Source organism: Arachis ipaensis, chromosome B6 (assembly GCF_059453495.1).
Source record: "Arachis ipaensis isolate K30076 ecotype BB chromosome B6, ASM5945349v1, whole genome shotgun sequence".
Lineage (NCBI taxonomy): Eukaryota > Viridiplantae > Streptophyta > Magnoliopsida > Fabales > Fabaceae > Arachis > Arachis ipaensis.
In genome coordinates, this window is record NC_142441.1 from 141897327 (window position 1) to 141916195 (window position 18869).

Genomic DNA, 18869 nt, shown 5'->3' on the forward strand with positions numbered 1-18869 from the left:
ATCCTATATTTTTAAATATTAATAACTAATTAATAGTAAAAAATAATAAATTCTGATAGCCTTATAATATTTCTCAAAAAATGATTCTTTCATATAAAAGAAAGTAAAAACATGAAAACTTAAATAAAATTAATTTCACGTGAAATTAATAATTGAGAACCATTAAATAAAAATATAATTAAATTATTTAACAACTTTTAATTATCAATTTTACTTAAAGTTCACTGCACTTGAATTTAAAAAAAAAAAAAACCCTACCACAATCAATCAAATGATTTAAAAGTTCATTAGATCACGTCGGTTTATCGGGTTGGAACACCACTAAACAAATTGGAGGGATTAGATGGAATTGGTCCCATTATTTGCTATGCTTTTTTCATATTGAAATAATGAAATCCATTAAAAAATTCCACCTGCTTCCATTACAGGCCATTTCATCTTTTGCAAATAATAATTTATTTATTAATTAACCCAAACAATGCCTTAATAGATAGTAGTAGCAGTCCGAAAAAGGAGAGTATGCGATGTACACTTGGCAAAGTTCTACAATTCCACGTTGCAATATATATCACACTCTTTTTCTCCATCTTTGTTACTCTTTTCCTCCCCTCGTTTTTTTTCCTCTGTCGCTCTTGCCAAATCTCTATTCACTCTTCTGTTAAAAACTTGAAACTCTTCTCTCTTTCTCTTTTTAGGGTTTCTTTTTTAGGATTCCACTATCTAGATTCCAACTGCAGATACTATCTGCAGTCGATTCTTCTCCCCAACCTTTTACATCTTCCTGATTCTTTGATCCCCCGCTAGCTGCCACATTTTTCTGCTTAATTCGATCTGATCCTTTTCATCTTGGATCCGAAAACCCGAACCATCAGCACCTGTTTTCGCACTTTTATCGCAGTATCGCATTCAATTTTTTCCTAGAATCGATGTTGCATTAGCTTAGAGAGTTGAACGTTCTATCAGGTTTTGATTCTCGTTCTTCCCTTTCGAAGGAACCAAAGCTTTTGTGTTTTATTTATTTTCGAACATTTTACTCGATGGTTTCACTAGAAATAATGTTTTAATGGGATGTTATTATCGATTAATAGTGGTTGTGATTATTGTCATCACATTGTTTTGGTTTTAGTCTTCGTGGATTTGTGAATTGGTGAATTTCCTTTCCATGAAACAAATTTATTTATTTATCTTCTAATTATCCCTTTACGCCTCCTGAAGAAACCAGTTTAAAACACGTATAGATTGAATGTGATCCAGGGAGAACGTATAGTATGAATGCTTATTGTCAGATGATAATGATTGGTACCATTTTTAGCGCGACTTACTGGATTGAATCTGAGTTGTGGATTTGCGAATCGATGAATCTGTTGTTTTCCATTTCTTTTTTTGTCCACGTTTTCATTAGCTTAAATCATAGTCGAGATTTGTGAATCTTTGGGTTGATTTAGTTGTTCTGTGTGTGAATTGGCAGGTTGGTCGTTTAGATGGTATGCAGCAGTTGTGTAAGGTCTTTGGTTGTTCAAGCTGGAACCTTTGCCAAACGAGTGAGAATAAACAACACTAGGAAGAGTTTGCTAGCTGTCCCTAGTATTTCTTATTCTCCTATTCGTCAATTTAAGACATTCACAGTGATGATGGTGGATACGGGTTCCGTGTCAAGAAGTGCTGGTTCCCTTGTGGATATGATGCCAGAGAAAGATGATGATGGCCGGTTTGCAAGTGGAGGGTGGAAAAGGTGAATGTGATACACAGAAACTTGCTTTCAATGATTTGTGTTGACATGTTGAGAAAGTATGTATTTCTTGATAATTGTAGATGGAATATAACCTGTAGTCTGGGGTAACCATCTTGGGGAAACATTTGGTCAAGTTAGGATGGCAGCATCTAACTTGGATTTGGATTCCTGTATGACTGTACATTTAAAAGAATTAAGATTTTTTGGGAGAGTCAGTTTTACGTTCTAATAGAGTGATTCGTGTGTTTATTCGGAAGTGAAAATTAATCAGATTTACTTTTGCTTGGTCATTTCAAAGAGAACTTTCCTTTTGCTGATGTCAAATTACCAAAATATGATTGCCAATTCTCTAAGTTGTGTGTGTTTGATCTTTAGATTGAAAATAAATCACCTTTCTGATTTAGTATGAACTTTGTTCACTAAAACAGCTTTTTAAGCTTTTTTTAGTGTTATACACATAAGCATATCAGGGAGGGTATTCAGGTAACATCACTGCCAAAATTAACCTTTTGGTGGTATTCTTAGATTGCGAACAGTTTGGAGGTTTGAATCAAGATATGCAAAATTGCAAATGGATGTTATACACATAAGCATATCAAAGGCAGTAACAGAGTGATTTCATGCTAGGGGAAGAGATTTGGAGAGTGCAGTCCCTTGATGAGACCTACAAATTGATCAAGTCATCATGTTGATATGTTGGTTTTTCTACATTTGTTTTAGAGAAATATACGGAAAAAGTTGGAGGGAAGAAAAGTAGAAGAGCCATGAGAGAAATTATCTCTTTGAAATGTCCTTTTATATGATGAAAAATAAAAGTCATTTAAATGAAGTGAATAGGTTGCAAAGGACTTGGAGGATAATCCTCCTTAACCTAAGAGCAAAATGCGAAATTGCTGCAAAGCCTTCATTCCTACCTGGTGGGGAACTGGAGGGAAAATCACGAAACCACACATGTAAATAAAACACCAGATGGGAAAAGTTTCCTTATCCCTCAATACTTTTAGGGAAAGCACCTTGAAAAGGCCTTGTCCTTTTATTTTGGAAGGTAATCATTTACATTATGGATGAATCTTGAGTTTTAATGACAAGTTACTCAAGCAATCATGGAAATTGTTAAATTCCTAATTCTTCTCAATAGCCCTTGTTATTCTGTTACTTAATCCATCTTTATTGAATGTTAAATTTTGTTCTGAATTGTGCTTAAGGGATAACATTAATGAATAATTTAAATTTGCTTGATTCACCGGATTTCATGTCTTGGTCTCTGACTTTTCCTATCTATATTGTATTATGCTGAAACAGTTCTTACTTCATTGTGTTTTCAATTGGCAGTGAGGATGGAAGGCTGAGCTGTGGGTATTCAAGCTTCAGAGGGAAGAGAGTAACGATGGAGGATTTTTATGATATTAAAACATTGAAGATTGGTGGTCATTCAGTATGCTTATTTGGAATATTTGATGGTATGATTTTCCTGCATCATTACTTGCTTGGAGATCTTTGCTCTCGATGATTATATTTGATAATCAATTATGTGACTGTTGTAATTTAACAAAAAAAATTTCAAATACCGTACAGGTCATGGTGGTTCTCGTGCTGCAGAGTATTTGAAAGAGCATCTCTTTGATAATCTCATGAAGCATCCAAAATTTTTTACTGATGCCAAATTGGCTATAAGTATGTTCATACTAAGTTGATTTTTTTTATTGTTCTGGAACCAATTTCATGCTAAAAATGATTTTGGTTTTCAATAATCTGGTTTTGCTATTATTAACTTATGTAACCCTGCAGGTGAAACGTATCAAGGGACTGATTCTCAATTTCTGGATTCTGAAAAAGACACTTTCCGGGATGATGGCTCTACTGCTTCAACCGCTGTTTTAATTGATAACCATCTCTATGTTGCTAATGTTGGAGATTCTAGAACTATAATATCGAAGGCTGGTAAAGGTACTATTAGTTGACCTATTTATGATTTCTTTTGATTATAGTCAGTATTGAACATAATACTGGATTTGGTGGGATATAAATTCTGATATTTGTTGCGTTGCAACTTTTCATAATATTTGTTTAATATCAGCCTTTTTTTTCTTTTCTTCTTCTAAATAAGAAAAAAAAGTTTCCATATTCTGATGATGAAAAGTGTACTTCAACTATAGAGGTCATTTGGAAGATATTCTTTGACAAGGCTATTATATGATTCTATGCTTTAGTTTCATGTTTGTTTCCATTTGAATGCATTTTAGTGATTGGTTATGGTGTGATTCATTAAGCCAACTGTTACTATGTTTGGCAGCAATTGCTCTCTCTGAGGATCATAAGCCAAACAGAAGTGATGAACGGAAGAGAATTGAGAATGCTGGGGGTGTTGTCATGTGGGCAGGTGAGATGTGATATTATCAGAATACAAACAGCTTCTTTAAGTTGTTCTTAATAATCTGCTTCTGGCACCATTTGCTCTACTCTAGAATGGGGATGGTCGCTCTTTGATGATCATATTATATTCATTGTCCTTGACCAGTGCTGACATTGGAAGCTTGCATAGGCTCAGTGTTGAAACAGTTTTGAATGGGTTAGGGTTTAGTTGCCAAGTTGGTGTAAAATATAAATGGTGTTATTGTGCTAGGGTGGTGGACATGCCAAATATTTTGTTGCCTTTTACCTGTAAAATGTGTTTAACTCTTGTAATCTTACACGAGAATACAGAACATTATAGAAGTTCTCTGATTCAACCCTTAATCAATTAAGTTTTCTTTTGCAAGTTTTGGACAAAATTTAAGACCTTTAAGTGTTAAATGAGATCAATGTTATGGGCTTTGTGGAGTTAGGATAAATAAAATATGTTACATGTTCCATCTTTTATGAAACAAATTTATAGATGAAGTAAACATATTATTATTGAAATCATATTGATGTATTCAAGTAGTATCCACGATTCCATGTTCACAACTTGTACTATATTGGAATGGTATTTATTTTCACTGTAAAAGTGGGCCTGCTATCCAAGGGATGGAATTTGATCAATCAATTGAATTAGTTTGGGGGAACTGATATTTACACGTGTTTTTGTTTGTCAGGTACTTGGAGGGTAGGAGGTGTCCTAGCAATGTCTCGCGCCTTTGGCAATCGTATGTTGAAGCAGTTTGTTGTTGCAGAACCTGAGATCCAGGTGATCCTTACTTACCTTGAGTAATTTCCTGCGATCGTTCACTCTAATAATAATTTTAATAGCATGGATGCAAAATCCTAATATTAAATGTATATTATGTTTCATGAGGCCCTCCAGCAGAAACAATTAATTTTTGAATTTTACAAGGGGGTAACCTAAATTTTTAGCATTGGACAATCAAGTCAGCCAGTGATGGGTTGTCTTGACCTTAAGTTTAGCTCACGTTATAATTTAAATATGCCCTACATTTTACTGATGTTTAGGGAGCTGATTTTTTTTATTTCTTATTTTTATTAATTTTCGTAACAATAAAAATGCATAAAGTTGTGGAAAAGATGGCAACATTTAGGAAATAGAGAGGTAGCTTAATGCAGATGACCTGGAGTGTTACCCCCTGCGAGTGGAGAGGTTTCCTGCTACTAGATTAATTAGAACCCTTAGAAACATGGTAATATTGCCATGTGCTAATCTTATCCTAGGGTTTAGGAAATAGGAAAAGAAAAAAGGTTATAATAAGGGAAGGGTTATAGTAAATACTTTGTACATAGTTGAAATCCGGTGTGTATAATTTGATGACAATAGACCAGCTGTATCTCGTCAGTAAAAGGGGAAAATTTTCCTCAATTGGTTCCAGCTTTCAAGCTTAGTATGTTGTGTATGATTTGTTCACTTCTGGCTGCGTTGTAAACAAAATGTTTAGACGGAGGGAGGAAGAAGAAAACTCAGAATTACAAAATTGTACAGTTGGAATAATAGTATTATACTTTCTGATCCATAATAACCATCACTTTAAAAAATTGTTACATTCTTTGATCGATGCTTGATATCCAAAAAAAATTATAAACAGATTTGCTCAATCTTCTCTGATTCTGAATTGATAAAATGTACCCAATCCCTCTCTCCCTTTGGTAACTATTCAAGTTCTCAATCCTAGTTACATTTTCCATTTGAGATGTTAAGCATGGTGTTTCTATTTTAAGACAGTTGTGCAGCTTTTGATAATTTGATTTATTGTGAAGTTCTTTTATTTGTTCTTCTACTTTGATAATTTGCTAATTTGCTTAGTCTGAAGATTTTGAGAATTAAATTCATAGTCTGGTTTATTTTCAGGACCAGGAGATAGATGAACAAACTGAATTGCTGATTCTTGCAAGTGATGGACTTTGGGATGTAGTACCAAATGATGTAAGCTGTCCTCCTTTTGTATTCATCTCCACATACTTTATGCTGTAAATTCTTTTCTAATCAGGCAGGTGTGGAGCATCCTGATAGTTTATATAGGTGGTAAAAGAATCGGGGTTAAAAAATGAGTATACAGTTGCCTGTTTCAGTTAACTATTACTGAACCTGTCATGAAATACCATGTTTTGACTTTTGAGCAATAATGTTTGATTGACTATAAAGGATTACCTATCATAAAATACTAAAATTAGAAGATAAGGTCGGAGGGGAATGATTAAACAAATAGTATATTCTGTACTGAGCTGTTGAGTTGTGACCTCTTCGTCCTTGCCCTTGTATGCTATGCTCTCTGGAATGTAGCGAGAGTGATGGGAGATACTGGCTGGTTATTGAAGCTATAAAGACTGGAGTTAGAGTGTTTGCTTTATCTAAGATTTATTGTTTGTCCGGTAGAATGGAACCAAAATCTTTTGGTTATTCATTTAAACCGACCCATCCCCAACCTTTCTCTCTCAACGATGTGTGATTATTGTTCTGCCTGAAGTCACCTGTCTAATGTTTGTTCGCAGGATGCCATCGCTCTTGCTTGCACAGAAGAGGAGCCTGAGGCAGCTGCTCGTAAGTTAACAGAAGCAGCATTTTCTCGTGGCAGTGCAGATAACATTACATGCATTGTGGTGCGCTTCCATCATGACAGAGCAGAACCCATTGGTACTGACAAAGTAGATGCCATTGTTCCTGACAAAGTAGATACTGCTGTTCCTAACAAAGTAGAAGTGGCATCAGCTAGTGTCAAGCAAGAGAGGAACAAAGCAGATGCCACTGTTCCTGACAGAGCAGAAGCGGCATCAGCTAGTGTCAAGCAAGGGGAGTCTACTTGAAAAGCGCAAATGAATTGTTTAGATCTTTTGGGGGTAAAGTCGAATGAACACCGAGGTGAGGATATGCATGGTGGCTCACTGTGCATGACAACAAGCGATTTGTTTATTCATTAGTATTTGTAATCTTAGTCTCGTGTATTCTGATTTTGGTTTTATGATCTTTAAAACTGGTTGCAGCATTTGTCCATATCTATTTAAGTTTATTGTTGTAGAGGCATCAATTTGGTATTTTGTTTTGATCTAATAAATGCAGTGTGCATTTTTTCTCTCTTTTAATGGGTGATTGGAGTTCCCTAAATTGCATGGTTATCGTTTCTTTCCCTGGTACCTTGATTGTAGTGGTATGATCGATCTTCTCTCCAGATTCCTAAGTTAATTTGTTTTCATTAACGTGTGAAAAATAGCGGTTTTTTTTAGTTAAGTAATTTTTTATTATTTTAAACTGAAAAGAAAATTACAAATATAGGCGTTACGTTATGTTTTGGTAATCAGTGTGCGAATATGAATTTTAAACACAAGCATAGTCAGCAAAAATAAGGTATTTTTTGAGTGTGTTTGGTTTGTCTTTTTATCTTTTGTTTTTAGAATTTTGTAAAAAAAAAAAGGTAAAAAATATAAATATAAAATTTATTGTTTTTATTTTTATTTATAAAATTTGAAAATGAAAAATATTAAAATAAGAATAAAAAAAAATACAAATAAAATGTATGACTTTTCATTTTCACATGTTCTTTTGCGGAAATCAATATATATATTTTTTAACATAGTACTGTTAGTGCTAGGGAATCAATGGAATATTTGTATAATGTGTACAATGGGTTATATGAGTTAAACTCTAAACATCATTTATACTATCCAGAATAATCATTCGGGTATTAGGGATAATAAACATTTCATTCCAAAAGGATAAACTGATTTTGGAGTTTACCAAAGATCAAACTTTTAACTTTTAGAGTTTTGATACCATGTCATGATACCACTCATCCCAAAAGGTTCAACTGATGGGAAAAGATAACACTAATAATTATATTTCTAATACTTTCTTAAACCTCCATTGCACAAATGATACAAATATTCTATTGGCTTTCTATACTTTCTCTTTTTAACATTTTCGCAGTTGTTCTCAGCAAAAACGGAGTAAAGAGCAGAGAAGGTAATAAAACCCCTTTAGAAGATGGGGATAAATTTTTTTTATGGACGTGGGGGCTAACCTTAAGCTTACGACCAAATTCTTTTTATTTTTTCCCATCAAGACAAATTCCTTTGAACTCCTTGTAATAGACCTTTTCTAGCTGATGCAGTTCATGTGGTATTAGTCGCATCTCTGCTTAGAAGTCTGGCTTTCGAGTCTCTCCTCATGTAAATAAAAAATTTATTTTTTCGAGTATTTAGTTGAGAATAATTTAAAACTAGGTATAGCTAATTAATCTAAATATTGTTTTTATTGATAAATTCATCGCTGTAATTCTTCAAGAATTTATTTGATAATTTTTAAAGAATTTATATATTTATTGCAAAATTTCTCAAGATTAGTTAAATTTTTACTTTTTCAAAGAGACTATAGATTGATCATAGCAGAATTTTTCAAGACATACTTATCTTATTACTCTAAAGAAAATATTAAAGCCTTAAAGATCTCTATTCAAAAAATAGAATTATTTGGATAAAAATAGTGTAGAACAATAGAAGTGAAAAAATATAAACGGAATAATCCATTTAAGATTTTAAATTTTTAATTGATTATCCTAAAAGTCCCTCTTGAAGTTATTTTTTATATATTTTTGAAAACATTTCTCTAGGTATAAATATTTTTTCAGTCTGCTCAAAAAAACAAAAATTATAATTAAATTTTGATTGGCATGAATAGATGTGGCTAGGGAGAAAAACAAATTTAGAGAGAAGTGATAATGAGAAAAATGTCGTGTCAGTATAGAATTTCACACAAAATGAATTCTCGTTGCAAGTATAGTTCTACACTAACAAACAATCCTCCCAATCAAAAATTTGAGTTGAGTTGTCACAAGTAAAGAAAGCAAAATAAAGAACTCTTGGCTAAGACTTAGGTATTGAGATCACCATCCTTGTCAACGAACCGAATATTGATAATTATGAGAGGCCAACCTATTAAGTCTACTTCCCAAAAGCTTTAAGTACGTAACATTTACTCCTAAGCTTGAAATACTTCAAATAGGTTTGATCACATCAACCCTTAAGTCCTAACATACCTACTAATTAACTTAGTAGTGGGTTAGCGTCAATGGGTATCAAATTGATCACCATGGGTTCTCAATTCACCAATTCCATCATACCCAATAACTCAAGTTACCCAATTCCCTTGGCTTAGACCAAGAGTTGACAAAACTACTCAAAAACTAAAGAGAACATTTCATCAAACACATAGAGTGCAATAAAAGTAAACGTCATAAATTGCAAGAATAATAAAATCTAACAACTACTAAGTGCAAGAAAAGTAAGAACACAATTCAATTCGTCAACAAAAAGAACATCAACATCAAAATTGCATTAAATGTAACCCAAATCCAATCATGAGTTCATCATCACACAAGGGAGCAAAATGGGAAATTAACATCACAAATAAGAGGATCAAGATGTAGAAATGAGAAATTATAAAAGAAACAAGATGAGATCAAGTAATTAAACATGAATCTAAGATAATCTAACCTAATCCTAGAGAGAAGCGGGAGCTTCTCTCTCTAGAAAACTAACTAAAGGCTCATGTTGGCTAAACTAATTGCTCCCCCCTTGCTTGGACTTCAATTCTGCATGAAATACACTCAGAAACAAGTTGGATTTGGGCTTGGATAGCTCAGAAATCGCCCCCAGCGTTTTGCCTTTAAGTGGGCCATGTGAGAGTACTGGCGCGTGCGCGCCATGTGCGCGTGTGCGTCGATTGGCAAATTCTCCATCCGCGCGGACGCGGCATGTACGCGTGCGCGTCCTTTGATGCATTCCCAATCTTTGTTTCTTCATGCATTCTCCCCTTTGTATTCTTTTCTACTCATTTCTTCTATCCAATACTTGCCTTATAAACCTGAGATCACTCAACACACACATCAAGGCATCGAATGGAATTAAAGTGGATCAAAATTACCAATTTAAGGCCTAAAAAGCATGTTTTTACACTTAAGCAAAATTCAAGGGTGAATTACAAAACCATGCTATTTCATTGAATAAATGTGGAAAAAGGTGGTAAAATCCCCCAAAATAAGCACAAGATAAATCACGAAATCGGGGTTTATCAAATCTCCCCACACTTAAACTAAGCATGTCCTCATGCTAAAATCAAGAAGAAGCAAAGGGTATTAACATTTATTCAATGCAACTAACTAAATGCAATCTATTTATATGCAACCTATCTACATGATGTAATGGCTTAATCAAAATAAATCAATTTTCAAGAATACACATGCAAGCACAAGGGCTAAGGTATTAGCAATCAAAGTAAACCACAATTGGATTAAATCATTGAAAGAGTTCACGAACTTGCAAGAAAAGATGATCATGGGTGGAAACATGTAATTGAGCGATTGAACCCTCGCCGGATGTGTATCCGCTCTATGCACTCAAGTGTATGGGGTTGATTCACTCAATTCTCCCCTAATCATGCTTTTCAAGATTTGTTTTTCATCTAACAATCAATAATTACTTTATGCATGCATACAAATATCAAGAGGACTTCCCATAGGTTGTAATGGGGCTAGGGTCAAGGTAGGATGCATATGGTCAAGTGAGCTTGAAATTTGAATCTTTGATTAACTTAAACTTCCCACCTAACCTATGACAACCTAAACAATTCTAAACAAACCTAACTACCCATTCTTCACTTTTCACACATTCATGCATTTCCTTTTGATTACCACACATATGCATTGCTTATTATTAAACTTCAAACTTCGGGACATTTTGTTCCCTTCTTGTTGCATTGTAAATTTTCTAAATTCAATTTTTTTTAAATTGAAATATATACAAAAATATCAATGCATATGGTTTATATATGATTAATACATGAGTATGTACCCAATTCTTGAGAGTTTTTCAACAAAAACATAAACACACTTTTATCTCTAACCAATGTACCCAACCTTCCCAAAATTAAGTAATGAACACTCTCACTAGCCTAAACTAATCAAAGATCCAAACAAGGGACATTTATTGTTTTTCACTTAAGCTTGTAATGTGCTACAATTAAGAACAAATGGTTAAGCATAGGCTCAAGATTGGCTAACAATAGAAGATAAAAGGTAGGTTATTTGGGTAAGTGAGCTAATTGAACAATGGCCTCAATCATATAAATGCATGTATACATAAAATAATAGACATAAAGAATCAAACAAATTAAAGATTACAATCATAGGAAGAGAGTAATGCACACAAGAATGAAAGTAAATGGTCATAGGATGTAACCACACAATTAGGCTCAAATCTCACATGCTTGTGTTCTTTGCTCAAAACATGATCCACAAGTGTATAATTCAAGCAAGTTCTAAATTTTTTTTTCAACCAATTGGGTGGTACCCTAAAAATGAATTTCTTGAAAATTTTCATCATATTGACTAAGCTTATTCCGGTGCAATGTTGTGATTTTAGAAAATTTTAAAAATTTTCCTAGTTTACCCCTTTTTCAATCAAAACAAATCAAAACACAATTCTTATATAAAAAGGGTTAACTAGATTTTTAACAATCCAGAATATTTTTCTAATCACAATCAGAAACTAAGATGCGAAAAAAAATATATATATATATATATATACTAAAAGTGTGCAACTACTAAAATGAAAGTATCCACAATAGCAAGTATGTACAGTAATCCCAAAATGATATAAAAGATAAAGTGCAAAATAAAATAAAGTGCAGAAACTAGAAATAGATGTCCGAAAGTTTACCACATAAATGTAAACACCGGTCACGAGCAGTGATCTCCCTACACTTTAGAATCAAGCATCGTCCTCGATGCTACTGCTGAAGCTTCGGATGGGGGTTAACAATCGCGCCGGGCTGTGGCTCAGGCTGTGGGACTAGGACTGGCTGTGGCTCTGGCTGTGGTTGTGGATCCTCAGGCAGCTGCTGGACCTCAGTGGTGGCCTGTGTCTCTGGAGGTGCATCCTGATGAGTCGGCTCCTCAGCCAGCTCCTCCTCCTGATCCTGCTCGTCAGAAGCGGGAGAGTCTGGAAGCGGCGGTAGCTCGATGCCCTGTGATACAAACACCTGATCGATGCGGTCGAGGCGTCGCATGACACGACGCTCTAAGCGCTCCATGAAGTGAAGCAGGTGCTGCACCAACAGATAAGTCGGCTCAGGCGCTGGTGGTGGTGGTAAGGATGCTGCGACTGCTGAGGAGGAGGCGGGTCCTGCTGATGTGGAGGATGAGGGTCTAGCTGCCTCAACCACCGCTCTTGCTCGAGAACGGCGGCTGGTCGGGGGCTTCTCGTGCACCCATCCACCCCATGGAATGGTAACCTCCTTGTCGTCGTCCTCTGGGGGTGGTGGTGTCACATCATCGTCCTCCCACGGGACATCAACTAGCTCAACCAAACTAGTAACCAGTGTAGGAAACGGTAGCAGGCCGTGAATGTGAGCTCTCCACATGCTATGCCTGATCAACCGGGGGAAATACACCTCTTTTTCCTCCATAACACACCCAATCAGAACTAGCATATCCATCGGAATCTCTGAGAAGTGAGTGATAGGCAAGACATAGTGGGCAAATATCTGCTGCCAGGTCCTAGCCTCCTTAGACAGATATGTGGATAGCATTCCCTTGGACTTCTTGTTGTTCGAATCCATTACCCAGGTGGCGTCCGGTGTGGCAATCACGCACTTAAGCGCCTCATAATCAAAAGTCATGGAGAGGAGAGCTACCTCTGCCTGCTGGTAGGCACAAGTGTCAGGAGTACAAACTCTGCAAAGCAGTGCATCCCCTATGGTATCCTCAGTGACCATAATCTCTTTACCCCTTAAATGCACTGAATCCAAGCCTGCTCGGAAGAAGTTACAGTAAAACTCCTTAACCCATGAGATGTTGATTCTTCCCAAGTCCCTATCAACGAAATCTAATCCCAACTCTGAGATGCGGGTGTTTATGGCACGCCTCACTTCATTGGGAAGGTTCAGCTTCTTCTCAATGTTCAGATTTTTCTTCTTATAACTGGAGAAGCGTAGCTCGCAGTAGAGGTTTGGAAATTTGGTCGGGTTAGTGGGTGGCAGCAGCTGGTTTTCCTTATCCTCTTCGTTTAGCAGATTCTTGGCATAGTTAGCATATGGTGAGGGGGTAGAAGTCTTAGAGCGCTTTCTCTTTTTGGAGGTAATGGCTATAGCCTTTCCTTTGTTTGACATCCTGAAAAACAGAGATGATATAATATAAGCAGATAGCCAAACAGATACAAAGCACTCAAAGCAAAGCATATTCATTAAGTGAATAAAGTAGAGGGATTTCTTGGAATGCAAGCAACAGAATTCAGAAATCAAACCAAACTTCAAACCAAGAATTCAAACCACATTTGCACATTACTCGTTCACTAAGCCTAGGAAACACCATATCCAAAATAATGATCAAAAGAGTTAAGTTGAAAACCAAAAGAAGTTAGTTGGTTAAACAAGTTAGAGTTAGAAATCAGTTTGAAAATCAGTGATATAGTGGTTACTAGCTCAATTCAAAAGGAATGTGTAAAAAAGGAATGTAAGCACGTTCACACTCATGAAATGCATCAAGTCATTGATGATGAAATATGATATAGCCAGAAAACAACTAATTGAGAAAATAAGTCATCAACCAATGCAAGGATTACTAGAGTTATGTGAATTGGTGTTGGTGAAAGCAAGACCTTAAGAAACAGGTAATTTAAGCACATTTAACACCAATTCCAACAATGCATGCAAGTCATAAGGATTGAGGTGAGATTTGAAAAATTCACGCACCATGTGACCAAGAGCATAGAGGAATTGAATCACAATAGCCACATAGGTAGAAGAAACCATCAATCTTGTGAAAGCAAGCAAGTTGGGTTTAACTCTAAATGAAAACCAAGTTTATGGTTAATCTGAAAATTTACTCATTCATGCAATGCATATAGCAAATTAGCGTTGCAAGCAAGTAAAGAGCATTAGGAGCATAACCAAAAACCTGTAAACATGCCCATGAGGAATTTCCAAAACCATTTTCTATTTGACACAGAAATCATCAACTAGAGCTTGTTACACCAATCAAAGCATTGTTAATTCATGGAACATGGTTAAGAAAAATCAGGCAGCATTTCAGCAGTAAATTGGCTATTTTCCAAGTTTAAACAGTCAAATAGATTCCATATGAGTTCATCAATACTCAAAAACACAAATCCATATAGATAAATTCACATGGATGTAACAAACAATAAGCAGTAATATAAAGACAGAGTAGAGGCTCAAGTTGTGAACCTGTAAGCAAAGCGGAAGTAGAAATGGGAGGAAAGGACAGAGAAGGCAACAATGTGGGGCTGCCAGCGGCGATGCCCACTCCGGCGACAATGGCGTCACGGCTGTGCTCGTGGCGGAGCAGGGGCACTGTGAGAGGGAGCAGGGAAGAGAGGATTGAGTGAGAGAGGGGAGAGACGAGGAGTGAGAAAGAGAGAGAGAGCGAGGAAGAAGGGGGTTGGGGCACGCCGCGACAGCGGCGGTGGTGTGCGCCGGGGTGTTGGTTGCGGAGGGAGAAGGTGGTTATGGGTGTTTCTGGTGAGTGAGGGAGAAGGAGAGGAGACGTTGGGTGAGGGACGAAGGGAGTTTGCGTGACTGCGCTAGGGCTTCGCGTCCCTAGGGTAAGTAAAAATTTGTATCCACATGTGCGCGCACCTTGCGCATCCACGTGGGTGAGAAAATAAGGAAGTGGCACGGAAGCGCCATACGCGCCTACGCGTAGATGGAAGAATTGGGGGTCGGCGCGGACGCGTACGGTGCGTGTCCGCGTGGATGTGCTGGGCCAGAGGCACAAAAGAGGCCCAGAGTTGGCACAACTCTCGGGTCCTTTGGCCTGGGTGATGCTAAAACGCATCGACGCGCGTGCGCACTGTGTGCGTTCGCGTGGATGGCTTGAGCTTATGGAATGGGCGCGGAGGCGCGAAGTACGCCAACGCGTGGGTGAAGAAACAGGGAGTGGCGCAGACGCATACAGCGTGCGTCTGCGTGGGTTGAGGCACAGAGTTGGCCCAAAAGTGGCACAACTCTCTGGTCCTTGGCCCAGAAAGCTAAAATGTGCGGCCGACGCGCACGCGCTTTGCGCTTGCGCGTGGCTTGGCTTTCTCTCTCTCTCTCTTTTTTTTTTTAATGAGCATAAAAAAGAGCTCATAATCTTCCCATCCTTCTCTAAGACTCTAGACTAGCTAAGATGCAAAATTAAACACATTTTTGAAATATTAGGGATTTTTTCAAACAAATTGAGGAAACTTGTAATTCAAGCAAAAACTCAGGTTTAGAGAATTATTCCTAATTAAAGCATAGAATGTATAAGCACCTTAGCAAGCAAGCAAAATATGCCAAGAAGTAAAGAAATTATATACAATGGAACTCAATTCATTCATTCATCATATCTACAAGAGAATGGAAAGAGTTTACCATGGTGGGGTGTCTCCCACCAAGCACTTTTAGTTTAAGTCCTTAAGTTGGACATTGGGAGGCTTCTTGTCAAGGTGGCTTATGCTTGTATCCATCCTTGAACCTCCAAGAGTGCTTGTCCTTCAATCGGTTGTCAGAAGTTCCAACCATCTTCGCTAAGCTTGAGTGAGGTCCTCTCCAAGACATGAGCACCCGAAATTGGTTCTCATAGGGTAATCCAGGATCCCATATCTTGTCCTCGCACTCATCTTCTCGTTGATTGCCTTGACTTTGTCCGGGCGACGAGAAAGCAAAATTCTCATGAAAGCACCAAACTACTCTCCTGGACCCATTTAATTGAGCATTACACCAATCCATGTTCTTAAATCTTGAGCTTCCAACCATAATGAGTCTAGATTTAGAGCGCCAACCACTAAACATCCTCCTCTTTCGCTTAATTCCACAAAGCGCCCTAAGTTGGCCATCCGTCTCAAGCAAACCATACTCAAGCGGGATAATAAAGCTGAGAGTTAGAAGTTTTACCCACTCAAGCGAAGGATTGGATGACGAACTAGGTGAAGGAGTTCCCAAAGATCTTAATAAAGCATGCTCTACTCCCGTCCATCCTCTTCTAGAGGTTTCCACCACTTGGCAAGGTCTTTCAAGTTTCTCCTCTTGCCAGGCTTCCTCAAGTTCACATTCTTCTTCACCAACTTCTTCTATCTCCTCCCCATCACTCTCATCATAGATAGGAGGTCTAGTGAAGTCTACCTCATCATCAAGTCTAAGCATATCGGGGAAGGATTCTTCAAACTCGAAATGATCACATGTTGATGCGGAATCATCATAGATAGGAGGGCTTGTTGCTTGGAACACTTCTTCCAGTTCTTCACTTACAATGGGTTTTGGAGGTGGCGCACCCTCCTCAACCTCGCATTCTAGTCCACTGGGAGAAGGCTCAACAAAGTCATTAAGGGGATTGATCAATGTGGGCAAAAAATCACTGGTGATGGAGTCCACTTCTTGATCAATTTTCTTCAACTCTATGTCTACTTTCGCAATTTTACTCTCCTCTTTAACATCCTTTATGTGCTCAACATATCTCAAACATCCATCCACTACTTCCTTTTGTTCGCTAATCTCTACCTTCTCCTCTTGTTGCCCTTCTTGCTTCAACTCTTCTTTCTCACCGTGGAGCTTCAAGTTTACTCCCTCACTAGGCCCATTTATTGTTTCTCCATATTCAACAATGGGGGTACTTAGTGTGCATGAGCTTAGGTGGGATGTTAGGTGATTCACGGTTTCTATCATGCTGGCTATCCTTTCTCTTAGCTCCTTAAATTTAGTTTCATCCTCCTTTTGTCGCCTTAAGATACGAGATTCAAGGTCTCTCAGTTCTAATATGAAGGCTTCATCGGGAGGTGGTGGTGGAAGATAGGGTTCAGTGGTTGAGGGAAGATTGTTAATGTTGGAAGGTGGTTCATATTGGTGGAATTCTTGAGGTGGTGTATGTGGAATTTATGGTTCTTGGGAGTATTGGTGTTTGAATAGTGGTTGTTCTAGATGTGGTTCATGTGATGGTTGATATGGTGTGTATGAGTTATGGTCATATGGAGTTGAATGGTGGTGTGAGGCTTGTGAGTATGGTGTATGGCTATATTGAGAAATGGGATTACATGCATATAATGATTGTGGTTGACAACAACCACAATGAGGATCATCACGCACATTGGATTGATACACATTTGGATCAGGATTATACCCATAAGAGTTCGTGGGAGGTTGTTGCCATGAAGGTTGTTCATAAGCTTGAGGTTCCTCCCATCCTTGATTTCCAAATCCTTGATGCATATCCTCATTGGAGCTTCCATTTCCTACAACATGGTTTGAACTACACTCATAGCCAAGAGTATGAGAATTCATAGTGAAAGAGAAAATAAAAACAAAGATTAATAAGAAACAAAAAGGATGAAATCCTAAACTAGCAAAAACTAGCAAACAAACCAAAATTCAAGCTATTCACAATATATACAATAGCCAATAACACAGCACCATTGTGTCCCCGGCAACGGCACCATTTTTGATAATGAGAAAAATGTCGTGTCGGTATAGAATTTCACACAAAATGAATTCTCATTGCAAGTATAGTTCTACACCAACAAACAATCCTCCCAATAAAAAATTTGAGTTGAGTTGTCACAAGTAACAAACCCCTAAATTTATAAACCGAAGTATTTGGACTCCGGATCCTCTCCCTAGGAAACAATGTAATGCTCAGTTATTGGCTATGAAGGGGTAAGGGGGTTTTGGTTCATGAGATGGCAAGAAAGTAAATAAAGTGAGTAAGTAAAGAAAGCAAAATAAAGAACTCTTCGCTAAGACTTAGGTAATTGAGATCACCATCCTTGTCAACGAACCGAATATTGATAATTATGAGAGGCCAACCTATTAAGTCTACTTTCCAAAAGCTTTAAGTACGTAACATTTACTCCTAAGCTTGAAGTACGTCAAATAGGTTTGATCACATCAACCCTTAAGTCCTAACCTATCTACTAATTAACTTAGTAGTGGGTTAGCGTCAATGGGTATCAAATTGATCACCATGGGTTCTCAATTCACCAATTCAATCATACCCAATAACTCAAGTTACCCAATTCCCTTGGCTTAGACCAAGAGTTGACAAAACTACTCAAAAACTAAAGAGAACATTTCATCAAACACATAGAGTACAATAAAAGTAAACGTCATAAATTGTAAGAATAATAAAATCTAACAACTACTAAGTGCAAGAAAAGTAAGAACACAATTCAATTCATCAACAAAAAGAACATCAACATCAAAATTGCATTAAATGTAACCCAAATCCAATCATGAGTTCATCATCACACAAGGGAGCAAAATGGGAAATTAACATCACAAATAAGAGGATCAAGATGTAGAAATGAGAAATTATAAAAGAAACAAGATGAGATCAAGTAATTAAACATGAATCTAAGATAATCTAACCTAATCCTAGAGAGAAGAGGGAGCTTCTCTCTCTAGAAAACTAACTAAAGGCTCATGTTGGCTAAACTAATTGCTCCCCCTTGCTTGGACTTCAATTCTGCATGAAATACACTCAGAAACAAGTTGGATTTGGGCCTGGGCAGCTCAGAAATCGCCCCCAGCGTTTTGCCTTTAAGTGGGCCATGTGAAAGTACTGGCGCGTGTGCGCCATGTTCGCGTGCGCGTCGATTGGCAAATTCTCCATCCGCGCGGACGCGGCATGTACGGGTGCGCGTCTATAGGCGAGACCACTTTTGCGCGTGCGCGTCCTTTGATGCATTC

At 37.3% G+C, this 18869-nt stretch overlaps 1 protein-coding gene across 1 annotated transcript; it reads left to right on the top strand.

Annotated features, from left to right (window-relative positions):
* The first annotated feature begins 485 nt into the window (after positions 1–485).
* Positions 486–7237, top strand: LOC107605249 (putative protein phosphatase 2C 76). The gene is made up of 9 exons (XM_016307055.3): positions 486–963; positions 1469–1732; positions 3065–3192; positions 3308–3406; positions 3521–3679; positions 4026–4112; positions 4807–4898; positions 6009–6083; positions 6650–7237. Exons 2-9 carry the CDS (start codon positions 1482–1484, stop codon positions 6959–6961), a joined length of 1203 nt encoding a protein of 400 aa, XP_016162541.1. The 5' UTR covers positions 486–963; positions 1469–1481; the 3' UTR covers positions 6962–7237.
* Positions 7238–18869: the final 11632 nt, after the last annotated feature.